This window comes from Notechis scutatus, chromosome 1 (assembly GCF_049901735.1).
Source record: "Notechis scutatus isolate UNSWTSFEM ecotype Mainland chromosome 1, rNotScu1.2, whole genome shotgun sequence".
Taxonomy (NCBI): domain Eukaryota; kingdom Metazoa; phylum Chordata; class Lepidosauria; order Squamata; family Elapidae; genus Notechis; species Notechis scutatus.
The window spans coordinates 287,662,206-287,688,914 of record NC_142009.1 but is presented as its reverse complement, the minus strand read 5'-3'; the positions used below and the strand labels follow the sequence as shown (position 1 = coordinate 287,688,914).

Sequence of the window (26,709 nt, the reverse complement as noted above, 5' to 3'; positions counted from 1 at the left end):
ATTTCAGCCCTATTATTCAGCTTTGATAATGTGCATAAAATGCTCAATATGATAATGAGTTGGGGTAGCTGAGAATTTAGGATGGTGGCACGTTTAGTGTAGTATTTGGATTAGCATTGTTAGCCTGCTTCTACGTAGGTCACTTTGAAAAGCTTATAAACTTTGAAAATAATCTAGTTACATCCTCTTTTATTTTTTTTAGCTTTTAAAAGCTTTCAAACAAGGTACCCTGCTTAAACAAATACTACCAGCATTAATTAATCAGGATGATCGTATGTAAAAGAAATGATGCCAGATAGTAACAAATCCAAGAGAAGTTTATTATGAAAATGGCACCTGCAGGATGAAAAAAATTAAGTTACATAAAGACAACCATGTATGACATGTATGAGAATCTACAAAAGTATAAAAAGAACCCTGCTGTAAATGAAGTATGTACATTTCTGATTTGCAGCATTATCAATGATCAATGAAAAAAAATGTTTCGAATAAGCCAGGCACTCAAGAAGTTAGATTCGGTTAGGTTAACACAAAATAAATGTACCATAGCTGTCATTTTTAAACGTTTTAATTATTTTTTTTAATATATTGTAGAGTTGGTAACACTGCTAAGATTTATACGAACAGAATCCCTTTCCCCTTTATTCAGCTACTTGGCACCAGTCTCCTCATAAAAGATTTCATATATTTGTACAAGAAATAGTTAAAAACACAGACACAGTCTTTCACAGGTAATGAAGGTTTTTTTTTCCATTTTGTAATTTTAAACACTATGGATTTAGACAGCAGCTGTGATTATCTGTTAGGTTAAATCACCAGAAATCATTTTGACACAACACAGAAACATTTATAAAAAATAAAATAAAATAAAGCAACAACAGCTGTCTAGCTGTCTTTGTAGCCGATAGGTGCACTCCTTTGATTGTTCAACAGCTAGAACTTCCAAAGCGAAACCCAAAGTAGCTTCTCTTGGCCTTGGAATCTACCTAAAATCTTTCAAATTAACCCTTTACAAGCTCATTATCAAATTTTATGACATCCAGTGCCCTTTGTGGGCATCACTCTATCCCACTCTTTCTCATCTCTACTTCTCCAATTCAAACCCCACTGTACTCGGCTTCATTTCAACACAAAGGGTCATCCACTACGGTATGTAGAGAACTGCTGAGCTAAAATACATCAGCAACACATTGCTCAGGTATGCAAAAATATATATTTGACAATCCAAAGCTCAGCTTTGCTTTTGAACCACATTGGTTGAGCACTCCAAGAATTTTCTATCTCTTTCTGTATTATTCCATTAACCAACTTGGGAGAACACCAAAGAAATGCACCCTCTACTTACAATTAGAGCACAAGGGACTCTGGAAATGTTAACAACTGAGGCTATAATGGCATCACTTCATTTAATATGTCTGAGTATCATCCTTTAGTGCATTGTGTGATGCACACTGTACGAGCAAGACATACCCAGAACTCCTCTGTGGGGGAAAATGGCTCCATTACCTTGAGCTAGTTAAGAGTCTTTTATCTCTGAGAATGGAAAAAGAGAGAAAGAGTTAGAAGAAGAAATTGGGAAGAAAGGTGAAGGTTGGAAGTAAACAGAGGGAGAGAAAGGTCTGAAAATACACACCAGCAAAGCAACAGCAGAAATGAAAAGGTATACAGACAGTGGAAGGCCACCACACAAAAACTACTAACCCCCAAGAATCACTGGTTCACTAGGACTGTAGGAATGGGACTTTGCCACTCCAGACTAGAGATAAAGCACAGAGAAGACAAAGGACAAAACAACTACATTAGCTTAGTATATACTGCATATAGTAACACACATTGAAACTGCAATGAGACTGACAGCCAAGGACACTTACACATTGTACACATTACAGTTCTCACATCTGTTATTAGATGCCTTAACAAACAGCTGCCAAAGATGGAGTGGAAGAAGAATTTATACTTGACAGTCATTTGGAGTGTTTGACACTACACTGATTTCTGGCAACGAAGACAAAATAGACTTCTTTTCTTTTGTTTTTACTTAATGTGCAGTTTTTTAGTTGCAGTTATCTAGTTCAAGCTTATTAACCCATTTGTTAAAACATATTGGCTTCAACACTAGGAGGAGGAGGGGGATTACAAAAGAGAAAACAATGAGCAAAACATAAAAATAAAGATACAACCTTCCCTCTATAACATTAAGCATACATGTATATATATATGTGTGTGTGTGTGTGTGTGTATAAATACACACACACACACACACACACATATCCACACACACATGCACACAGACACACACATTCACTCACTTCTTCATTCACTTATTTGGAAGTTGTAAAATTAGCCTCAGTTCTACTGAGAATAAAAAAATAGAAAGAGAAACAATATACACCTTAAAAAATCTGGTCTTTAAGTCAATTTCACTGCATTTTCTTGTTCCTTTTAGCACATTTGCTCAACTCCCCAAAAGAAAAGTCTTCCAGATCCATTTAAATTTAATATGAGGCTTTGTTAGTTTGGAGGTAAACAAATTAAGTCCTGCAGCAAATGTTAATGAGGGCTTTTGTCTTAACTAACCAAGGAAACTGCAGCACCTGACTATGGACTAGCACAGAAGACATTCCTTTCCAAACAAAAACAAAACCCAGCCCACAAGCTGCATATTGTGTGAAGACATTACAGATTAATAAATGATAGCACCATGGTTTTAGAAATTAAGTTAATGTTTCTGTAGTTAACATTTAGTCCATCTTCTTATTATTCTAATCACAGGCCAGAAATTAATTTTTAAGAACCCAAATTATTGTATGTGCAAGTAAGAAAATCTTAACCATAAAAAGTAAATTAAACTCTGCATAAAATTCTAAAATACTATCCCCTATTTTTTTAAAAGGAATTAGGAACAAATACCCCCCTTTTCATTTGACTTAGTCAAACAGGGCACATTGTTTTATGCTTGTTTCTTTTAACCTTGATCATATCAAGATCAATTTAAAGTAAACCCCATGGTTGTCATTCTTACAATCTCTTTACCACAACACTGAGTATTCTATGGCAGAGGCATACGCATATTAAAGGCATCTTAATAAAGATGCAAAAGGAGAAGAAATACACATCTTGGAAGAAGACAAAATGGCAGGCCACTGATACTTCAGTTTTCTGAAGGCCAAAATTAAAAGTATCTTTCCCATCAAAGAATAAGTCAAGTCAAAGAGAAAGGGGATGAAATGGGGAGCATCATATGGAGAGAATAAGCTGACCTGCTCAAATTCAAAGTGCTAGGATTAAAGGTCTAAATTAAAACATAGTCTATGCCTCGGAGTTTAACACGGAACACAATATGTGGTCATATTTCAGTCCTCCTTCCGTTCCAGTGTCTGTGCAGCATGGATGCCGTTGCTGTACACAGGAAACGGAAGAGTCGAGAACAGTCCTTCGGCAGTTGTGAACACATTCCCTGCAGGCATTTGGGTCAGGCTGGCTGCGCTCACAGCACTTCCAAATGGTCCTGACATATTGAGTCGGTGGACATGGTGGTAGAGCATTTCCATTGGTGTTTTAGGATCTAAGCCAAAACCGGGGCTGTTAACGTCCACAAAGTTAACAGCGTGAGTGTTGGGGAGGAGATTGCCCTGCATGGCTAAAGTAACTTCAGCTGGGGCATACCGGATCGTGCCAGTGGTATAGACCCTCTGAGCAGCCGTGCTGGTGGCAGCAAGGGTTCCAGTTACCCTGTGAACCAAAGGAAGGACCACATTGCCTGCTTGCAATCTCTGTAGGGCTTCCAGATCCCCCGTATACAATAAAGAATTGGAAGTGCTGGGGCCACCCGGATGCTTGTCCCGTGGAGATGCTGACAGAGGTGGGGACAAAGGATCAGAGGATACAGGAGCCAAGGCGGAGTTGGATGAGGTGCTGAATTGAGATTTGCGATTGGCAGGATTTTCAGTCCCTGGCGGGGTTAGAACAGAGTCTGGAATGGAGACATGTAAACTACTGCTGGTTTGGGGGGAAGGGAAGTGCTCTGAGTTGGGGGGCTTGGTCATACTGTAAGGTGATTCGTTCCTTGAGATTTCCCTGTTGGGTGGGTAATTCCAAATACTGCTATCATTATCAAAATTGATAGGTTCTGAGATCTCTGTTTTGATTTTGAGCACTGAGGCACTGTTTGGCGGTGAGAGCAGCTGGGGCTGATCCACCAATGCTGAGTCAAGCCCATTTGGACTTGAGGTGCTTGAGAGCCTTCTCCGGGCCACGCTGCCTCCTTTCTGTTTTTTCCTTCTCTTCTTCCTTTTTTGATGCTTGCTGGAAGACTGGGCATTTACTTCTCCTGTACTGTCTGAGTCCTTGGCACTGTCCGAGGTCAATGACTCACAGTTCTGTAACCGCAAGTCTGACTCACTCTCCACGTAGCGCTCCACCTTAATCTGCATAGAACCAAGAGTGCCAAAGCTATCTTCGGGGGCCTTTTGATTCTCAAAGTCAGAATTCTCAAAGCTGTCATCACTGTCTCTGCTGTCCTGGTTGCTGGAGCTGTTCCCATCATCATTACAGTTCATTTCATTATCTGACTGATTGCCAGACTTCTTCCTATCTGATTCGGGATCTTCGCTGTTTTCTGAATGATTTCCTTTTTCATCCGACTTTGAATTCTCATTGTCCTCTGAGTAGAAAGAAAAGTGAAAAACATCATTAGGAATAAGAATGTAAGATTTAGAGCCCACTTAGACTCCTGGAGGCTGGTGAAATATTATTACTAGCAATATTACTGGCAAAGACATTTTCTTTTAGGTGTAAAATGACAGTTTTACCAAGTATGAGCTGAGCTGCATTGGTCTGTCATTTAACTCCCTCCAGTTCAAGATTCTGCTGTTCAAAAAACAAAACAAAACATTCATGCTCAAGCTGAACATAAGGCTTGTGTTGTTGTTATCATTACTCCAGTAATGACAGTTCTATGGACAGGCTGCTAAATGTGTGTACAGTCAGAAAAACTATACATAAAGAATAAAATACCATGCATGATTAGCACTAGAAAGATTATCATCCATATAAAAGCCATTATTACAGTAAAGGGCAGACAGTTAAAATTAAAAGGGCCTAGAGAAGAGGCCTAGAGAATCTTGCTCTGAAAACAATAATATTGCCATGTGGATGCAAGATGTGGCTTCATAGAAAGAGCCTTTTATAAGTGAAGTGTAACAGGTAAGAAGGCTCCTTCTTTGTAAACTCCTTTCCAATTCCAATATAGGAGGAAGTAGGATGTTCCATGGGATATTCTGCACCCAAACCATCCAAGGCTTAGCAGTGCTAATATTTCAAATAAGACTTGGAATAGTTTCTGCAGCTGATAAAACATTAGCATCATATTATTTGCCAGTCCTAGCTAAATATTCTGAACCATCTTCAAAGGCATCTTTCCATAAAATGCTTTGCAGTAATCCAGCCAAGAGATTAACAGAGCACATATGCTGGGCTCTTGCTATGCAAATAGGGTCAGAGCTGCTGTATGAATCTGAGATGACAGTAGCTGCTCTTAAATGATGAGGTCAACTGGACATCCAGCCAACAGTGATAGATATAAGAATACTCCTAACTATATACTTGATTTTTCCAGAGGGCAACAGCCCCAACCAGCCCAGTGTTTCTTACCAATTTTTATGAGAATTTGTAAGCTCCCCTTATAAGTTTAATTGCAGTTTCCAACTTGGCTGTAATGGCGTGAATACAATTAAAAAGATGCCAAAACGTTACATAGAAGATGAGCGTTTACATACCCGAGTTATCCTTTGAATCTGATTCAGAATCAGACGTCTCAGAGGATTCAGAGGTTTTCTCTGGCAAGTGTGGAAGTTGTGCAATATCCATTGGAGTGTCCTTATACTCTGGATCACTAAAAAAGAAGAGGCAGCCCATGTACACATACATGATAACAGTATGATAGTTCCCCCCTTTTTTCAAAATTCTTTTAAATGCCTGAAACAATAGAAACCATAGAAAGGCATTCTCTCACCCTTCCTTCCTTCCTTCCTTCCTTCCTTCCTTCCTTCCTTCCTTCCTTCCTTCCTTCTTCCTTCCTTCCTTCCTTCCTTCCTTTCCTTCCCTTCTCCTTCTCCCTCCTCATTCCTCTTTCTTTCTTTCTTTCTTTCTTTCTTTCTTTCTTTCTTTCTTTCTTTCTTTCTTTCTTTCTTTCTTTCTTTCTTTCTTTCTTTCTTCTTTCCTTCCTTCCCACACCTTTCTTGGCAACTAAGTAATTAAAACAATATAATACAATAAATTGCTAACATTAATCAAATATAGCCATGTGATGAAATGTAATAAAGTTTTTGAGGTTTTTGCTTGTAGGTTTTACTTAGAGAATTTCTATCTTGATTTTTCACTATTAAAAATAATCCTTATGTGGACACCTAAGCACAATAACACTAATTACATATCTTGATTCTTCATTCTTGAAGCTTTGGAGAATTTTCATTAATACTACCTTAAAAATATATATTCTTTTTGTTCTGGTATTATCCATCAAAATAATAATTCTTTGTTGAGTAACCATCAAATACATAAGCTTGTTTTCTGTTATTTCTATCTTATGAGTGAATTGTTTATTACCATCTTCCATATATTATGATCTCATCATTTATTTTGCATAACTCACAGAGGCATTGTTATTTACAATTTCTGGACTCATATGTGAACTGTGTCATGTTATATAGGTCCCTTCCAACACTGTTATTCTGCATTTCTATTAATGCCAGCCCAGTAATACTTCTCTATAAGCAAGCATGGAAACATGAACCAAGAACACGTAACAAGATTAAAAAAAAAACATTTCCAAAGAACTAAAACCATTGCATATCCAGGAGGCTGCTTTTACAAGTCCCTCGTGTTTTTACTGGAAAATCACTTTATAATTTGCAACTTGTATCAGAGGTTAATCCATGGGGAAGAGGAGACAGGATGCTCCTATGTTATCTGCAAATACTATGGAGCTGTGTAACGTGTACATGGATTCCTCAAGCTTCTGGCCTATATATATGCTAGTCTTTAATTACTGGGAAACTGTTTCAACTCCGATTTTCATTTATCATAATGGCAGGAAGCATTTTGGGCTCAAAAGCAGAACGCCTCTTGCTATGTTCAATTCTCTTCCAACAAGTGCTTGGGGCACTAAGTAATATCTGATTCCCTCTTTATCTTCAATTAAATCACAGTGGGGGGAAAAGAGGGGTTACAGTCCTTTCTCTGGACATAAAGGAGATGTGAATTCTTTCTGAGCTCACTCCTGACACAAGGACCCAGCCTTTGCAAGAGGAAAGAGTAAAAAAAAAAGAATCACACGGCCCATTCCCCCCTCAATAATTGTTTGTAAGGCTCCACATGTCTTAACCCCATTTAATAGAAATAAGACTTATTTAAATCAACAAGAATTCTGAGGACATAAGCTTAGGATTGATATGTGCACAATATTTTCCATCTTCCTTACATAAACACATTTATTAAATTTAAATACCTCTTATTTTAAATAAGAAAATAATATACTCTTTTGGTTTCCATTATTCAGACAACAGAAATAAAATTCAGGCATTTCCCATTATAAAGCATCCAGATAAAAGGGAAATAATCCCTCTCTACTGGTCACAGTGTGCATTCACCAAGATCTAAATTCAGAAAGGTCTTAACGCTGTATTTCTCAAGGAACAGCACACCTAATATTTTCCTGTATACAATTCAGAGAGCTTAAACATCTGGCATTTAACCAACATGTCTAACATATCTGGAAAAGAAAAGGGAGTGCACTTAAGAGTTTTAAGATAAATTCTGTACTGACAATTGCAACAAACATTGTTTCTGAAACAATAACGGCCTTGGCTTCCTAGCACATAGGAGCATTACCTCATGGCCTCTTTAAAGAAGCCCCTGTCCACAGTATCAATCTAACAAAGGTTGGCTATGAATCAACCCTGATTAAGCTAAAGCTTTACCTGGATTTAGGAGAATCCAGACTGGCAATCTATCCCATGACCATGCTTCTATTATTTATTAGTATACATTAATTATAAGCAGACTCACATTGAGTTCCTTGCATTTGTTGTTTACACACTATCCTTTCAATAATGTTTCCTGTAGTCACAACAAAAACGCCAATAATTGAAGTGGCAGAAAGATATACCTCAGAAGGTAATTAACCCAGATGATGTTTTTCTCATTTGCATTCTTGGCATTAATAGCGATAGTGGCACTAGACTGTATCCAAATGTAGCCCCCACTTTTCTGCATCCAACGGTAGTATTTTGTAACACACTGACCCTTGTTCAGCACTGAATGGAAAAAAAACAAAAGGCAAAAGGAAAATCATTGGCATTGCACTTATACACAATTGCTCTGTATTAAAGCACACACCACACCAGTACAAAGAAATGGAAGGATTTTTGTCCCCTACGTTTCAGAGAAAGCACAATTATAAGAACAATTAAATCATTTCTGGGAGGCCTGGAAGAGTTGAAGGCAGTGCCTTGATTTGTAGTTTGATTTTAATCTGCTGTTGGCAGATTAATCTGCTGTCGACTAAGCAAGAGAAAAGCAATCAGAAGCAGAATTTGCTGTGGCTCACGAAGCACCAAATCTGTGGACAATTCTCTCTGTTTCATTCATGTGTGTGTGGGTATCATACACATGTAAAATTTCTATGTGATTTATTCATAGCTGCTAGGTAGTAAACCTCCCCGAGACTCTGGCTATTTGAAAGGTTTGGGAAGATACGGTACCCTAGTTCTTTGATCATTTCTCTTCATTGCAGGTGATATCAACTACTGAACTTACACATCTGTTTCTTTTGATCTTGTCAAACAGAATTTACAGTCTTCAGATGAACCAAATCTCCAGTGGTCATAGGAGGAATGTCTGTAGAGACTTGGCTTAATACCAGAGCAAAATAAATCAACCAATGAACTGCAGAAGAAACTGTGGCCTAAGGGAGTTGTAGAATCAAGCATGTTAAAGCAAGAGTTCTTTGCAATGTTTAAATAGAACCGGAAATGGAAGGACAAGCAAAATGTAAGTTCTGTGAAATTTTGCTTAAAGATGCTTCATAAAAGAATGTTAAAATTTGTTTCAAGCCACTGTTTCCAAGCCAAATGTTGTAGTAGAGTTTTAGCTAATTTAAAACTCTCATACAGTAGCATATATGCTGAAATAAGGAAGCAATATGTCTTTGGCAGTAATACAGACAATGTGTTCAGTATTCTTATTATTTCAGCTTGCATTTCTTCTTCTGGGATGTATTTCTTCTTCATCTTGTAAATCTTGTGCACTAGAGGGCAGTGTGCATTCACATACATCTCTGCTTTTGGCATGTCCTTGTCTCCGTCTGCTAAAATGAAAAACCTCTAACTGCTGTAATAAATTTGGCTAAATTAGCTGCTAAATGGTTATCTCAAGTAATATGTATTTGCATTAATCATCTTGCTCTAAACCAGAACAAGCCAGAGTCCTAAAGACGTAGTAAATTCATATTGTCCATTTAATTATGGCTAATAAGTGCTTCATATACAATAGTTTCATGAAGTACATTTTGATTTTTTTGGGAAGAGGTGGGGGAAATAGAAGAAAAGAAGTCACTTTGAAGGCAGGAAAAACTGGTTTGTACTGTTAAACTTTCAACTTAAAAGTTAGACTTTACCTTTAAATTTTGGCTGTACCTTCAGATTCAGAGAATGATATGCAAGTATATATGATGCCATATAAAGTTTAAAGCCTACTGTACCTGAGAAGATACCAGCCTAAATCCATCTTAGCATCACAATCTGGAAAACCTTTTCTTCTCTTTGAAAAAGGAACACAGATACAAATGCAAAAGTGCAGGATAGTTTTTTCTTCTGTTTTTCCCTTTTCTTTCTACATCCTTTCTCTGTTGTCTTTGTGAAGGTTTGCTATAGCTATCACTGCTGTTCAAGATTCCCATCTCAAGCAGAAAGGCTGCAAAAATTCTGAGGCTTAACTCAAAAGTATTCGCTCAGGGGACAGCTAAAGCTTTAGGTATTCTTATATTTATCCAGAGAGTCTGTGACGCATTGTATAACTACAACAGCTGTTAATCAATCGTTCTAGCAACACAGCCTACCAATTCCAGGCCGCAAAACCACTCTCAGGATTTATGTTGGACTCAAACATGTATACAGCCAGATGCATTCATCTCCTGAGCTCAAGGCATACGGTACAAGTGACTCTAGGGCTGAAGATAGATGTGAATGAGCTTTGTTTTTTCTTTAAAAATAAGATACACCTAAATTCAAGATGAACTTGGGACTCTTGGTGGAGGTGAATTGCAGGATAATTGGGCTCAGAGGATGCACTACTTGATAGTATTTTTTTTCTGAGACTACTAGCTTCACCCTTTTTGAGGCTAAAGAAAAATAAGGTGGAGGCCACTGGCTCTTCTTTAACTTTTAACTGATAGTTGTTTTGCCAAGAGAAGTTTCTGCCTGCAGCTATTCTATGTCATCTAAATAGTATGGCAGGATTTAGGGTTCACTGGAGGCCTAAAATATTTTGTTGTTTAAAGACTTATCTTCTTCTAATCTGCCAATTCTTGTCAAGGGCCAATGTTTGAAAAGGTCTTCTCAAAAATCCAATTTTGACCTTCATGTATTCCCCTGACCTCTTTTCACATTGGTGCCTACAGCAGATTCCCTTAACCCACTTGTGGAAGGGCTGTTCTTTGGATGCATTTGTGGTTGTTGAGGGTAGCGATTTTGTCCTGTTTAAAAACAGGTTTATCTCAAAATTTCAGTTTTTGCTCCCATATTTCTCTCCTGCTCTGTTCTTCCCTTCTTTGGCATTCAGCATTTATGGCATACCACATTTATTAATAAGGATTATTTATTTTCCATATGCATATGTATGGAAGAGAAAGACAGATAGACATTTTATTTTAACTACAATTTTCTGATGTTGCAATAAATTGACTGAAAGCTTGAAAGTTTGAAAACTCAGTCAGATTTATTTTTTTTGGTAGAAGTGGCAGACATTTGCAATTTGGGTTATAGTGTTTTGTAAACAAGGTAAAGTTGATCAGATTGATGCATTAATCAAAATGGATCTTTCCTTTTGTGTATTCATGTCTCAGATATAATTCAATGCTAAACTGCAAAGATAAGCAAGAAAGGGAGGGGAATGTGGGCTTTTCCATCAAACAACTATGGTGTTGAGACTTAGTTTTATGCAAATACTTCTGAATTTATAATTAGTTTAAGACTGAGAATAAGGAATAGGGGAATCTTTCTTTAAAGTTTTACTCTATTAGAATACCTCAGTTTATAAATTTATAAAAAATGTTTAATAATAAAGGATTTTTATTATTATAATCTATTGTTAACATGTTAGTTGAATGCCTGCATTTCTGAAAGAAAAATGAAGATGGAGGTATTAGGAAATGTGTTTCTTTCAATAAACTTAATATTTTACTATTTACATTTATAGTTGCCATCTTCTTGGTTAAGACAAGGCATATTTAGGACTATACTATAAATCATTGATTCTCATGCATTTTTTAAAAAAATACAATTTTAAGAAAAAGGAACAGAGGCAATATTAAAATAAGTACCCTGTCAGGGTTAACCATTTCTAAAAGTCACTGGTAAGAGATCTAAAGAAGGCAGAAAGCTCATGCAATAATAGCAAAACTGCATGAATTAAATGTTCTTTTTTTTAGGACTCTTAAAGGCCTAATAACCTCTTCCTTCACTAATGTACTTTCTGAAAATAAAGCAAATGAAAGAATGCAATTTGCTGGTTATAAATTATTTTGTTTCACCTGGGTTAATATAATTACAAAAGAACATTTTAGCTTTTTACTGTGCCTTAACACTTATGGAAAATAAGTTTTAGGAAAGGAAGTCTCTAATGGCTATTTTTCAAAGTGGTAGGATGAATCATGAACACAGGCCAACCAATATCACACAGGAAGTAACAATAGTGGTGTAATTAAAGATAAAAAAAGCTGACTGGGAATTATGAGTGTTTAGTGCAACCCTCATGGAAGTGAATTGATTGGGAAAGAGTTCTTTAGAGAATGATTCCAATCTGATTCTACACCTAACCCATTCTGCCAAAATAAAATATCTTTGCAAGTAACCTTTTATATTATCTATACCTTGAAGTTTGTAAGAGCAAACCACTAGATTTTTTTAGATGAATCTTTTTTATAGTACTACTATTGATTGACCCATGGTTAGGGTACACACTAATAGGATATGATTATAGGATATGGTTATAATAATAGTACAACATTTAATTCAATAGTTCGTTGTATATTGTATACTATTTCCAAAAAGGAAATCTAATTCTATTTCTGAATTTTGTTTAGAGAAGGAATAGAAAGAGAAATGTATGAAATTCCTTAAGTAAAATAAAATGGATTGGTACAAGTTTCAAAATTTGTGTTTTTTTAGGGAAAAAAACATTTCCCCCCTGGAAAAGCTGTTCTTAGAAATCAAAGAAAAACTTCTAAACAGCTGGTTGTGTTTTATAAGAAGAAAGTAATTTAATTCAGTTTGAAGAGGAGATGAAAACAATCTTGTAACAAATTGTGTCTTTTTTTAAAAAGCATTCCATACAATACAATGTTTCTCTAGGTTACAAATGACTTTGAAACTTTGAGCATATTGTGCATTTTGGTTCAGTAGATAGTAAACATGAAAAAATGAAATCAGTTGATTTATGGTATCACATAAATGCTGGTTTACAAAAGTCCTCATTACACCAGGAAAAAAAAGGGGGTGGTGGTGGATATGCAGTATTTACTGCTTTCACAAGGATGAGCCACAGTGATTCCCAGGTTGTCCTAATATGAAAATACTGTTAATTTAATGAGGGAGGGAGGGAGGGAGAGAGGGAGAGAGATCTGCATTTAGTACCACAGTTGAACACTTAGCTGTTAGTATCGTTTCTCTTTTTACATTCACAAAACTGGCAGAGGAAACATGAAAAGGAATACTGACTCTTTAATCTTTTCTTCTCCACCTAAAGCCCAAGGCAAGCTGACAGAGTAACTTCATTCTGAAAACAGTAGTGTGTTTTTTTTAAAGAAAATTTCTGGATTACTTTTTCTTCTGCTTTTGAAAACTGTGGACTATAGGGGAATAAACCTGGCATTGACTTAAAACAAGAACAAGTATTTTTATCTGAAAAGTTACAGTCCTTGATGCTGACAAGAAGGTCATTTTTAAAACCCATGGGAAAATATAATCACAGATAGAGTGTACTAAGTGCCTTACTTGCTTGAAAGAGAGACAGCATTTTTAAAATATCAGCTTTCAGAATTATCTGTGTCTTTGATGGCATTTTACTACAAATTCTGGAATTAAGTTAAATAGCAAAGATTGCTGAAGATTATTTTGCAAACCTTTAGAACATATAATGTTTAAATGGAATTATGCATCCAAAACTATCAATGAATCATGTAACCCTCACTGGCTCTCCAAAAACAAATTGGATAAGTAGGGATGGATGGATGGTTGGGTAGATGGATGGAAGAAAGGAATTATAGTTCTTTCTCTGACCCATTTTCACAGAATCTTTGGTTTAAAGAATCCATCTTAATATAAACCTGGCTTCATTGAAAGAAATCATTCATTCCATCCAGAAGAATATGTATATTTTTGCACTAGTTTTCATTTGCATGTTCCCCAAGAAAACTTTGACCAAAGGATATTTATTGGGTATCAGGGCTAAAATTTCCATTTTAAAAAAGAAATCCTGCTAAATAATTATTTAAAAAACCCAAAGTTCATTACTTTCTCATTTATATTCCAATGTAACTATGTGTGGTGTGTGTGTATGCACTTTAATACCATGATAAATATTTTAAAAACACCCACATGTCTTGTTTAGAATGCTTCATTTCATATGCTGCATTCATTATTATTACTAGTGATTTTACTCTAGTTATTGTCTTGTTTTATTATTATTATACTTTGTTATGAGGATATGTATGTATGTGTAATAAAATGTAAATACCAGGTATTTGAGAGCATGCTGTCAGATAGAATAATTAGATGTTGGAATATCTAAGAAAAAAAGAAAAACATATTTCCATTCAGCATTAAATAATTCAGAATGGAACAGAAAGAATTGTAGATACAGCTATATGATTTTAGGTCATGATTCTACACTGAAATTAATGGAGTTCAGAATGAATCTTAAATGAGCTTTGCACCAGGATTTTATATATACATGTTTAAAAGTTCAAACAGATGCTGCAACTATTGCACATATATTCTGATACAGTATATATAAAGTTATTCTTTATACATATACATATCCATAAGCCGAAAGCTTATGTACATATGTACATATACGAAGCTGAAGGCACCAGCCTGAGGATGGCGAGAGGGACCTCACTGAAATGTCGCCAAGACCCGAACACACACACACACACACACACACACACACACATTCAGCTTTGTTTGGGTATTTTCCCACATCATTATAGTTGTGCTTTTAAAGTTGTAGCAGCGTTTCGTCAGAATCTCATCTGCCATCATCAGGCTTCTGTATTGTGTTCGATGAATATGAATATATATATATATATATATATGTATGTATGTATGTATGTATGTATGTTATATATGTGTGTTTGTATATATATATATATATATATATATATATATATATATATATATATATATATATATATATATATATATATATATGTTATAAATCTAGATGAGAATTTGAAATAAGGATATGTCTCTCTATAAAATGCATTTTAAATATTCTAGAACATTTATATTTCCTCATGTTCAATGAGTCTCATATCTTTCACAGTGACACACCAGTTAATTATGAATACATTTCATTGATTTTTATGGGCCTGATCCAAGTAAGACTAAATCTATATTCAACCTCAAGTCCCTGATTTTAATGACTTAACTAAGCATGATTAAACTGAATCCAATTCATATAATATCTCATCTGACATGCTAACAGACCCAAATATTGAAAATTAAGACATTCTATAACATAATAGGAATTAACTAATTTTCACTTAAGTAGCGAAGAATTAAAATTATGTGATAGAGATTAAAACATCTAATACTATCTAAATAGCACTTCCAAATTGGCTGACATTAGAAATTTACATAAATCAGACATAAATATTTTTATATTTGAACTGAGTTAGTTACTCTTTCATTGGTAAAGTTTAGACTTAATTTATGTTTATTCATTATTCTGTTTGTGAATTCTGGGAACATTGTAGAATTGTGAATTGGGGCTAGGTAGTATCAGATTCAATTCCTCATTTTGCTGCAGAGGTCAGAGGGCAACTTTGGAACAGTCCCTATTTAGAAGTATATTCAAAGGCTGCAAGTTAGTTTGTCTGTGAAAACTAACTTCTCAGTCTGGCAGTCACTGATACCTTGGGAAATACATGGACATTGCTTCAGATGGCAAAATCTCTGGAGCTAGAAATGGTTTCAAGAATATCTCATGATGCTTTTTGACTTTAGACTGCAGTAATGCAACATCTGGCATTACAAAATTATGTTAGAGCTGAACTATGCACGTTAACTGAACAGAGCAACTAATTTTTTTTGCCAATGATCCTCCTGTAATGTATATTTGCTTTTCAATTGTTGGGCTGGCTTTAAAATTAGCATGTTCAAACATCATCTAAACACAAGACATACTATCAAATAATATCAAAGCAATCTCTTTTGCTTTGGTGATTATCATCAACTTGTACAACAGTTGACATTAATTTGTATATTTTAGCATTTCACAGAATGTTATACCTTAACTAGAATAAGTTTGATTTCTTTCATGATTGGGGATATTAAGCACTACAAAAGCACAGAAATTTCAGACTGATTAGGATTAGAATTCCTCTGTATCAAAAGGCTTTGTTTTTCTCCCTACAGTTTTACTAATTGTGTACTACTTGACTTTGTGTAATTTTTCCCTATTATAATAGCAAAACTTGTGAAGTGAGATTTTGCTGTCGAGAATGACCAAGAATGACTCCATCTATTTTAAATAGTAAATTTAAGATTATTAAAAGATATACATTCATTTAAATATGTGTCCATGTCTGTATCTATATACACAGAGGTATAACTTAAAAAGACTGTTTTTTTTATCTTGGAAATTGAACCAGCAAATAGTAATAACTGAATAGAAATTTTCAAATGAATGTACACAAAAGCCATTGTGTATTTGTAACTGACTGCAGAGGGGGAAAAAAAGTCTCAATATTGAAGGGCAAAATCCTTTTGAAAATGGGGAATAGCATGAATAAAGTGATAGTAAAGCTGCTTTAAAAAATACTGGATTGTTTCAGCTATTGGAAACTAAATTAGTGCATATAAGAGAGAATGCTCCCAAATGTAGTCATGAGAGACCTTTACTTTATGGAAAACAAACTGCTCGGGCTGCTGTTCTTAAGGAATTGTATTTCTTATGGCTGTAAATCAAGTCCAGAAGAAATGGGATTATGTTTTCTGAACAATAGCTGAGGGTGACAAGCATCCTTTTGTCAGTGTCAGGTTTATGAATTTAGACCTCAATTAAGATTCCAAAATGAAAAAGCACATACTCTATCTGTAGCTACACAATCGAGTGACAGTTCCCAAAAGCAATATATATCCATTTTGAAAATCCTGGTATATCATCCGATATTTGTCCAGAAGTATATTCATGACATTCTCTAGAGGTCTTAACTCCTTTACATCCTGCTTGGATTTCCAGTCAGAAAACGTTTGATATCATTCTTCAGTGAATGTTACTATTTTTTTTCAATTAATTGAAGAGATATATGCTTCTATATTATGTGACAACCTTTTATTTTTTGAGTAGTAAATGGACTTGCTAAATCAAAACAAGGCAACAATGTCACCCAATACCCAAATAGGGTTAGAATAGAGTTTTCATATATTAGTGGAAAGAAATATATTTATTACTTCCCCTCCTCTTTTACTGATATTGGTGTGCAGAATTAAAAGGAGATTGAAGTGGACTCTTTACATGGAGTAGATGATAAGGACCCAATCTTTAAAATAGCTTACTCCAGAGTAGTTTCTCAGAGTAAATTCCAATTCATTTATTTAGTTATGTTAGAAGAACAGAAGCATGAACAATGAAGGTATATGATCATCAGCAGAATATAAGCCTTTAAAACACAGATTTAGAGAAAATTATTTAAAACATTATGTGCTATTTATTTATTAAATATGGTTTCTGATGCAAATTTATTAGGAAAATTTGATTGATCAGGTATTAACTAAGATAATTAGCTGTTAATTAGATTGATCAGAAACTGGGGTTATCAATTTCAATAATAAATCTCAATTTAAAAAAACCTTTAAGCATATACACACGATTGAGTCAGACTCTGATTTGGTAATTCTGAAAATGTTTTATTTTGCTAAATTCAGAAGCTGTATTGAAGTCTTTCTATTTCCCACAGTCAGCAATGATTTCTTTTTTACTTTGACAGAATTGGATGAACTTTTCAACAACAAGTTTCTGAGTGCATGATTAAACTACACTCAAACAGATTCAACAAAGTTTGTGACTGCAGGTTGTTTTCTTTAAAATTAGAAAATTGCTGGATTGTTTTTATAAAGGAAGATATTTATTACATTGGTAGGCAAATTTGCCTTTCCTAATGGAATCATGCTTTCATATTTCCTCTTTCTAACAGATCCTAATATTTATTAGGAAATTGGCCTACATGGCAGTTAGCCTTATCTAACAAGCTTTCAAGATTTCAGATAGAGAACTTCTGGTTTGTCGGCTTCGCCAGCAGCAGGGATTTGCGATCCTGCGCGATCCCTGTGGCGCTAGCCATCTTGGTGCCTCCGACCCTGACGGATCTGGAGGCTAAGGCTGCCCCGCAGAGGCAGCCGAAGATAGGGGGGATCCGGAGAGGGGTTTGGGGGTGTTGCAGACCCCCTCCCCAGCCGGCTAAACCCCCTTTTCTCAAGGCGGTCGAGTGGTGGTCGTAATGGCCGCCACAAAGAAGCCGGCAGCTGGGTAAGACTGAGCAGGAGGAAGAGGGGAGAAAGTTTCTAAGAGAAAGTTTTTTGGCTGAGCCAGGACTTTAAGAGACGCCTAATCCTGAAAACTATGACTTCTTGAACGATACTTTGTTTCCAGAGGAGAATTTCAAGCGGCAAAACTGAGATGCTGAAAGGGAAAGTTTACTCTCCTTCCCTATAGAATCAACAAATGGCCATTGAGAAACCTGTCTTTTGTTTATAAAAGGTAAAAACTTGGCTTCTTGTTATAAGTGGGAAGGGAGAGGACAAAAAAATATTAAGATCTTGCTGGAGGAGATGCCTGGAAGATTTTGAGACTGGAAATTAATTGCAACAAGGCTCTAAAATACAGATTGGGCTTTTTTTCTTTTCCTTTTTATTGATACCACCCCAGGAAGAGAAAGTGAGAACTTTGTGCTTTGTTTGGACTGATGTCTCTGGGACTTTGGGGAATTGTTCTAACCTTTGAAACATTTTGGTTGCTTTAAGAAGAAGAACAAAGAAAAGATTTACAATGGCTTTATCTGTTGACGAACTTAAGGAATATGAAAAAATAAAGAAAGAACGTAAGGACGCTGTGAAGGAAGCCTTCCTTTTTTTTAGAAATGGCGCTTGCTATTTATCAGCAAACACAACAACAGATGGAGGAAATAGAAGAAGAACAAGAAGAACAAGAAGAAGAAGACGCCATCTTCAATGAATCTAAAAATTTAATTAAGAGAGAAAGGAGAAAGAGAGGAAGGAAAATGAAGGACTTAAGACTTAAAAAAACACTCAAGAAAGAGAAAAATAAGATGCAAAATCAACACAATGTTACTAAGCAAAAGAAAAAAGGAATACAACAGAGAGGGGAAGCTTAAAAGGCGGAGATTATTAGAGGGGGGGGTAAAAAGGCCAGGTGGGATAAGAAAGGAAGGGAAAAGGGGGGGGGGAAGCCACAAAGGTATGAAACTAGATGGGAAAAAATGATTTTTTTTCAGGGATAAAGGGTGATGTATAATTTCTTTAAAAAAGAAGATTCTGCAAGGTACATACATAAGATGGCATTGTAGTATTTGTATTAGAAATAGAAAATTAGAATGTTATAAGAATTAATAAAAGATTAAAATATTGAAATGTTTAGTAATGATAGGCTTTAAAATTTAACAAAATATTAAAAGGAATGTTTAAAATATTAAGTTTAATTAAAGAGTTTAATTGACTATTGTGTTGATTTTACAATAAACTTATTATTCTAGCATTTGTTTTTTGAAATTGATAATTGGAATGTTTAGATTTATTATCTAATTATATTAATTATTTTGGACTTATTATTTTTTTTCTCTTTTTAAAAGTTAGCAGGTAGAATGTACTAAGCAGAATCAGATTGGGTACTAGGCGTTATTTTAAATATTAATTTGGGGGAGGATAGAAAGGCATCATACTCTGATCAGTGATTTCAGGAGAAATCCTTTTTTTTGTTATTGTAGGGAATGAGATAAATGGATAATTTGGAAAGAATGGACAAAAAATACAAATATATTGATTTAACTTAAAATAAATTAAATAAAATAGAATTAAGAAGAATGAAAAGCGGGGAGAAGTTATATAGAAGATATAGAATGGTAAATAAGATAGGTAATGGTATATAAGATGAGCACGAATTTAATTGAGTCCATACAAAGAGAGGTAATCTGGGGCCAAACTACTTTCTTAAAAGAAGTTTTATATTTTTGTGTTTTGTGTGTTCATGTTTGTTTGAGAATTAATAAAACCTCAGAGGAATGTTCGATGAGAATAATGGTAATCAAGTCAGAGAGAAATGTAGATGATGATTATAAATTGGATAAATATAGAAAATAACAATAATAATAATGAAATTGAATACGAAAAGAGAAATAATGAGAAATTTGCTAAGAGATATTTATATGTCCATATGGAAATGGTGTAAAACAGAATTATGTTGTATAAAATAATATTTTACTTGACTTGTAAAATTAATAATGGAAAGAGGTTTTATGTATTCAATGGTTAATGATGGTTTGTTTGTCTTTAAAATTAATAAAATTTGTTTCAAAAAAAAAAAAAGATTTCAGATAGAAAAATCTGGGCTTAGTGGAAGAAGAGTTTTTTTTTTAATCAGGAAAGAAATAATTTGTTTCTTTCCCTATCTTGATGGGCTTCTTTCTGAGAATCTGTGTGAAAATGGATAGGTTATATTTTACTTAGGCAGGAAACATGTTTGAGTTCAGAAGGATAAGTAAAAGAGTTAAGAGTTATGATAATTACAATATTGTATAATTTTTGTGTGCACTAATCAATTAGCACCAAAGCCATAGGAAGCATACCAGAATGGAAGTAGGTAACATAACTGAGACATACTTGAGGGCAGAGGTAGAATGCTTTGAACATTCACCATTTCCAGTCCATGAATATGAAAGCAAATGTGTTGATTTTCCTTGAGCCCCAAGAGACTGGCAATAAATAAATTCAGCACCCATCCATGTTTCCCATGTTACATTTCCCAGGCTTAACAATAGCAGTAGCTCTTTCCTTCCTCAGTGGCCAACTTGCCTAATGGATAATTGTAGAGGGTATCAAGGCAAAAGTATTTGCTGCTTAATGATAGGTGGACCACTTATGATTGGCAAACAAGGTCAGCCATGCACTGTGACATCACAGGGTAAACCTGCACCTTTAGTTTCTGCATCACAACGCTATATGTAAGTATATAAGAGGCAGGACCTGCATCATGATTCATTTACCTGCTTTGACCACAAAACTGGGGACAGTTTTGCTGTACCCTCTCCATCCTCAGATAGGACAATATTAAATATTGTTCTATTCTGATGACCTGCTCTAACCACACTGGGTTTTGGATCTATCCCATATTAAAGTAACTTTTAACATGTCAACAGAATTAATTACTACACTTATGCTTTGTCACATGAACAGATGGCTCCCCAAGTTCCTTTTTTATTTCAAAACTTCCCATGCACAAAAACAACCTCTGCACATTATGTGATCACAGTTACAGTTCGATTTGAATTTATCATGGCTCACATTTGAACATTCACCAATTGCCTTTAGTGACAGAGGAAAATATGTATGTTATAACTAAATCACCTGCAAAGTCAAAGAGAGAATACAGAGGTCCACAGATTGGAATACAAGAATTAGTTCAGTTGCACACTGTAACAGTAAGGTAATATTTTTTATAATAACACAGTACTTACAGTCTAAATGACTGTGCCTGATCCCTTCCACATCTTCAGCATGAATGAAGTGGTAACATCTTTTCCCTACAATATCTACAGGGGTCAGATCCATGTAATCGCTAATCCTGTAAAGGAAAAATAAAGCCTATAAACCGAGAAAGGAAGAAAATAAAACAACAATGAAATGCTTTCCATTCTGATCCCAAACTTGTATATCTGTCCTGAAAATGATCCTCTTTATGAGTATTTTATATTATTTTGTTGTATTGCCTCAAAAGGTAGAATTAACGCCAACCCATAATTTAGTTTTATCTGCCAAGAATAAAACCCTATATTTAATTCTAAAAAAAGAAACCTATAGCCCATCTGTAACATTCTTGCTCTGTTTTCTTTTATGTGTTTGTGTATGCATGTATGTGAGTAGGTCTTGACTCCTGGTGTTTATATGGGTGATTATTATGTGGTTTACTGCTGTTTTTATTTGGTTGTGTTTACTTCCTAGGACTGAGAGAGAATGACCGACCCAAAATTAGCCAGTAATCCCACTCTAGCACCTTAAACCTTAGGCCAGTTTGGCTCTCTTTGCTCTCAATACAATCTCAAATTGTCTATAGGTCCATATTTAACAACACCCACAAAGATAAAGAATTCCTTAAAATACTAAGCTCCTGATTAAAAGAGCAAGATAATTCAAGGTTATACAATAAAATAAGAACATGTTATGCTTATGCAAAATGATTAGAGACATCTTTCATTTCAGCAGATTGGTCTTCTGTTGAGCATATTCATGAAAAAAGGCTCTTCAACTGTTTCCAGGCACAGAGTCCAAACTGACATTTCAAGCAATATAATTTAAATGCTGAGACATACAGATGCCTGAGGGTGTTATCTTTTTTAGTCTTATTCAGCTGGGAGCTCTGCTTTCACTCCTAGCTCTTTTAACTGGGACTTTGTGGTTTACTCTGTGCAGAAACTTTAAAATCCTTTCAGTAGCCTTTCCTGCTCTATGCTCTGCTCTGCTTCCCTCTGTATGTGCATTCCTCTTATTGATTGTCCAGATGTCAATGTCCTCAGGCATCTGTGTTAAAAAAAAAAATCCTCTCAAATTGAAAATTGGGAGGGTGAATTAACCTGGTCAGCTGGGTTCTTCCTTTTGTTTGGAAGATGTAACTCTTTGGTATGTTTTTAAAATAATGTTCTAATGCTCACAAAAATATATTGGGACTATATATATATCTTTTGTGACTCAGGTTCTGAGAAAATTCTTTGCAAGTTTGTTCTTGAATGGCAGAGGTATCAGAGTACAGGTAGGGTTCACATACTCAGAGCGATGGCATGGAGCTAGTCTCCAGAGTCACTCTAAGAGATAATAAGAACTTAATATTATTTTTTTAAAAAAATATATAGCAAATTAGGGAACCACCTGTCAGGTTCTCACTCCTTGATAAAAATCAGAAAATGTGCTACCTCTAGTTTCTTCCTCCGGAATAGATAAATGGAATGTTTCCATTTCGGAACTAAAGCTAAAACTAAAGCTAAATTGTTAATGGGGACAGACAGATGTAAAGGATCAGAAGTTGGGAACAATCTGCATAAAATGGAGGTCAGCTATACCTCCATTTTATTCCCTGTATCATGGAAAAGAGGCAGGGCCTACTATATCTCCCTTGTATTCTCTGCAATATTTGAGGTTACTGTTTATAGGGTGGAGTCTTCGTATATACCAAAGTTTTTGAACCTGTGGTTCCTAAATCGGGGTTCCAAGGATAAACTTCAGTGGGTCTGACAAATCAAGTACAAAAGATTCTGAGTTTTTTTCTTCAATTTCCTTCCTATTACTTGATATATTTTTTCTGTGGGGAAAAATGCCAAATAATGCTTTTAGGAAACTGCTTCTCCCCAAACAAGTGTAGGCCAAATACTGTTTCATTGGCAAGCAAAATAATGGACATCATTGCAGTATTAGGACATCTAGAAGAACTGATGGTAGGAATTAAGGTTGATAGGAATTAAAGAAAATGTGTACTATCATTAAGACTAAGGATAACTGTCTTTGTTTTCACCAAGTCAGACTAAATTTTAAGATGCCAATTTAATCTTTCCAAGTATTGATTACAATTGTATTCATCCAGACTTCCTATTATAGTATGGCTTAGTAATAATACTTGATGTTAAGTGGGTGAGGAAGTTGTGCATTTTTCGAGTGTAGTATAAAGAAATCAATCTTAGATGTGTGTATTTATGTGCATTTTTCTAAGATGGATGTCTCAAAGGAGTCCTTGATCTAAAAGAAGAATCACTATTGAACACATTTTCTTCTTGTTGACTAAATAACAGTTTTCTAGGTGAGAAGGGCTGGGCTGAAATACTGTGATATTATATTATATATTTATATGATACAAATACTTTCTATCATGCCTGTAAAGCTGATGGTCATCTTTCTAGTATGTGAATTCAGGATATTCTTGCATTTGATTAATATATTAATTTAGATTCTACTGTGTTAAGGTATTATGACTCTGTACACTTAATTGAACCAGCTGAAGATTGATATGATCACACTGACAATTCATTACAAATAGAGCTCATGAGCATGTGATTTCATTCATTACACTGAGTTCTGCTGATTCACTGCTCATCCTTTTCAGCACAGCCACTTATCTGATCTGTTGCAAGCATGTAGAAAAGCCATTCATAAATGGTTGCATTGAATATTTTAAGGCAAGATGACACTTTTACAGGTTGCATGCTGAAAGACTACACTTGCATTTATATAACATATTCATAAATAGGGAATTAGAAAGAGGGGAACAGGATTGTTGTTCCTCAAATGAATGGATCTTGTACCCATTGATAAAGGTGCCAAATGTGTATCTATTTTGAATGCACAGGATTGTTCACATGACCAAATACATGCATGTAGATCAGGGATTGGAACCAAAGATACAACTTTCTCCCCCCATAAGTATTCACTGTATTTGGGTGGTCATGAGAATAAGGTAACCGTACATTTCACTATCTTCAGATTCTCTTTAAAGAGGGAACTCACCTTCCTAAAAGCTGATCTGCATTGTTACTAAGAAATGGAAAATGATTATTTTGAAATTTCTACAAATAACTCAGATGTTCTAAAAGTTTTATGCAGTTTATGTTGGAGATCCTTACATTGGTGGCCTTGCAATAAACTGTGGCTTCTAGGCTTCCATCCTCTTGTCTGTTGACAAGTACATCTACACTGTCATTTTTAGACGTACTTTTCAACAGACGAGGATGGGAGCCTAAAAACCACAGTTTATCGCAAGGCCACCAACACACCATGCTTTCTGAATTTCAACAGAAACCATCCACTTCACACAAAAAGAGTTGCATTATATGGCAGGGTGAGAAGCCACTGTAGTACCCAGCAAGTCAAGCAGCCGGAGAGCAGATACCTACATGAGCAATTCAAGCACACCCTGCCATACATCAAAAATATTTCAGAAGCTGTAAAACACAGCTTCCGAGATCTGCATGTGGGCATGCACACTGCCCAGAGGCTGCCATACGAGGACAAATTATGCATTGCAAAGATCAGTTGAAGGTGGAAGATACTTCCAATGTAATCTACCAATCCCCTTGCATGGATAATCACCAGCTTGCCAGAACAGACATGAATGGTCAGACAAGGAGACCCAAACTCATTGATTAGCCCCGCATTGCAATGAACAAGGACACACATTCAATTTTGCAGGTACCAACATTGTTGGATAAGCAGGCACAACAACAGCCAGGGAAGTAATTGAAGTCTGAGAAACAGGTCCCTCATTAGTTAATAGGATTGCTGATTTACCACAAGCCTATCTAGTACTTAGAGGCAAGGCTGGGCAGCACAAGCTAACAACAGCTAATGACTTAAAAACCAGACATCAATGCACCTCAATCAACATCTAAAAAGCCACTTACAACAGGCACTATAAATACCATACAAATACAACACTCTGCTAGAGAGAAGTTCCCTGAAGATGGGCTCCAGCAGGAGTCTGAAAGCTCAGAAGACAAAACCTCTGGTCCCAGTGTCTGACCCAGATTGGATCCTGCAATATTATCCTGTGACTTCATTTGTAAACAATTTTTACTTTTACTAAAGACATTCCTATTACTCTGATATACCAAATCATATTTTCAAAGGCAATACTTCTGCTTCCGTCAATATGATCAAACATACATATCCACTGACCTAAGGCTGTTTCTTGAAAGGTTCAGTAAAGCAAAAGATGTGGAATTCATTGGGCTAAACTGTTATTGCCAGCATTTTCAGTCTTAATAGGGAAAATAAAAGCAAGCTTGTATGGAAAAAAAAAATTAGTAATATTTTGCAACTGGTTAAATACAATTTAAAACATCTGCAGTATATCCATATTCTCATTCTGTCCTGCCTGTTCCCATTTTTTTAAATTAAACTGAACTGTGAACAAGAAAAGCAGTGTGGCTTTTCCAAATTTACAATCAGTACTAATATTTCTCACTGTCGCTTCCTAGGAGTGGCAGTGAGAAACAGAGGATGGTGTATTACTGAATCAGTTCTGAGAGGAAATTTAAGATCCTGGAAACATTCTGTTGGCTCCAAGGAAAAGATTCTCAGGACAAAGATTTCTCCTGCTTTAGGAGAAATTCTGAAATTATATACAGTATATATTTGTCTGAATAGAGGTTGCATACACTGTACGGTGGGAGAAATCAATTCTTTATTTTCCTCATTCACTCTCATCTTTACTCTCCAGAGTATTAGCATTCCATTGTGGGGAAATGCTAATCCGAAGAGTATCAGAGGAGTTTTGCAGTCAGAAAACTAACATTTAAATTGTGATTTTTCTTTCTAGTTAACTCCCTAGGCAACTATCAGTCAATCAGATTCCAGTTCAGTTTTCCAAATCTCAAAATGAAGCTCTCACTTTCTGCGTACTGATCAGAGGAACACATACATCTGCATTATTGTTATTGTCGTATGAAACAAATGCTCTAGCCCAAAAACGTATATTTCAGTATGGCATTCTGGAAGAACAAAACAAAATAGCCCAAATGCAATACCTATTTTCACAGTAAATAATATTGAGGTCCATGTTTACTCGAGTAACAAACATGTGGCAGTCAATTCTGACTTCATTGATTGTAGGAGGGGGTAGGGCATGAGCAACGACAACAAGCCCCATGATTTGGCTCGGGACGGTCCGCCCATGAGACAGCGAAACTCTTAGTCGTAACCTTCCTGTTATATGGATCACCTGCAAAACAACAAAGAATCAAGGCATTGTGTGAGAAAAATATGAAAGCAATTCTTCCAGCAGACAATATAATTTCTATATAGAGCACTTAACTCTGCCAGAATTGCATTTAGTCACTGCCAGTATTTGTCTTAAACATATTAATACTATCTGTGAACATGTCCTGAATGTTTTCTCTCATGCTAATAAAGAAGAATATAATAGCTCAATGTTTCA

General features: G+C 35.4%; 1 protein-coding gene across 14 annotated transcripts in view; it reads right to left on the bottom strand.

The window, feature by feature from the left end:
- Window positions 1–299: 299 nt before the first annotated feature.
- NPAS3 (neuronal PAS domain protein 3) overlaps window positions 300–26,709 on the bottom strand; it is a 783,057-nt gene continuing 756,647 nt past the window's right edge. For all 14 annotated transcript variants that reach the window (XM_087951821.1, XM_087951807.1, XM_087951808.1 and 11 more), the window contains 5 exons: window positions 26,300–26,493; window positions 21,251–21,357; window positions 8,168–8,315; window positions 5,778–5,893; window positions 300–4,663 (listed from right to left, as the gene is read on the bottom strand). In XM_087951821.1, the coding sequence (XP_087807947.1) occupies window positions 3,354–4,663; window positions 5,778–5,893; window positions 8,168–8,315; window positions 21,251–21,357; window positions 26,300–26,493 (1,875 nt within the window). In that variant the 3' untranslated portion in view covers window positions 300–3,353. The remainder of the gene's footprint in view (window positions 4,664–5,777; window positions 5,894–8,167; window positions 8,316–21,250; window positions 21,358–26,299; window positions 26,494–26,709) is intronic.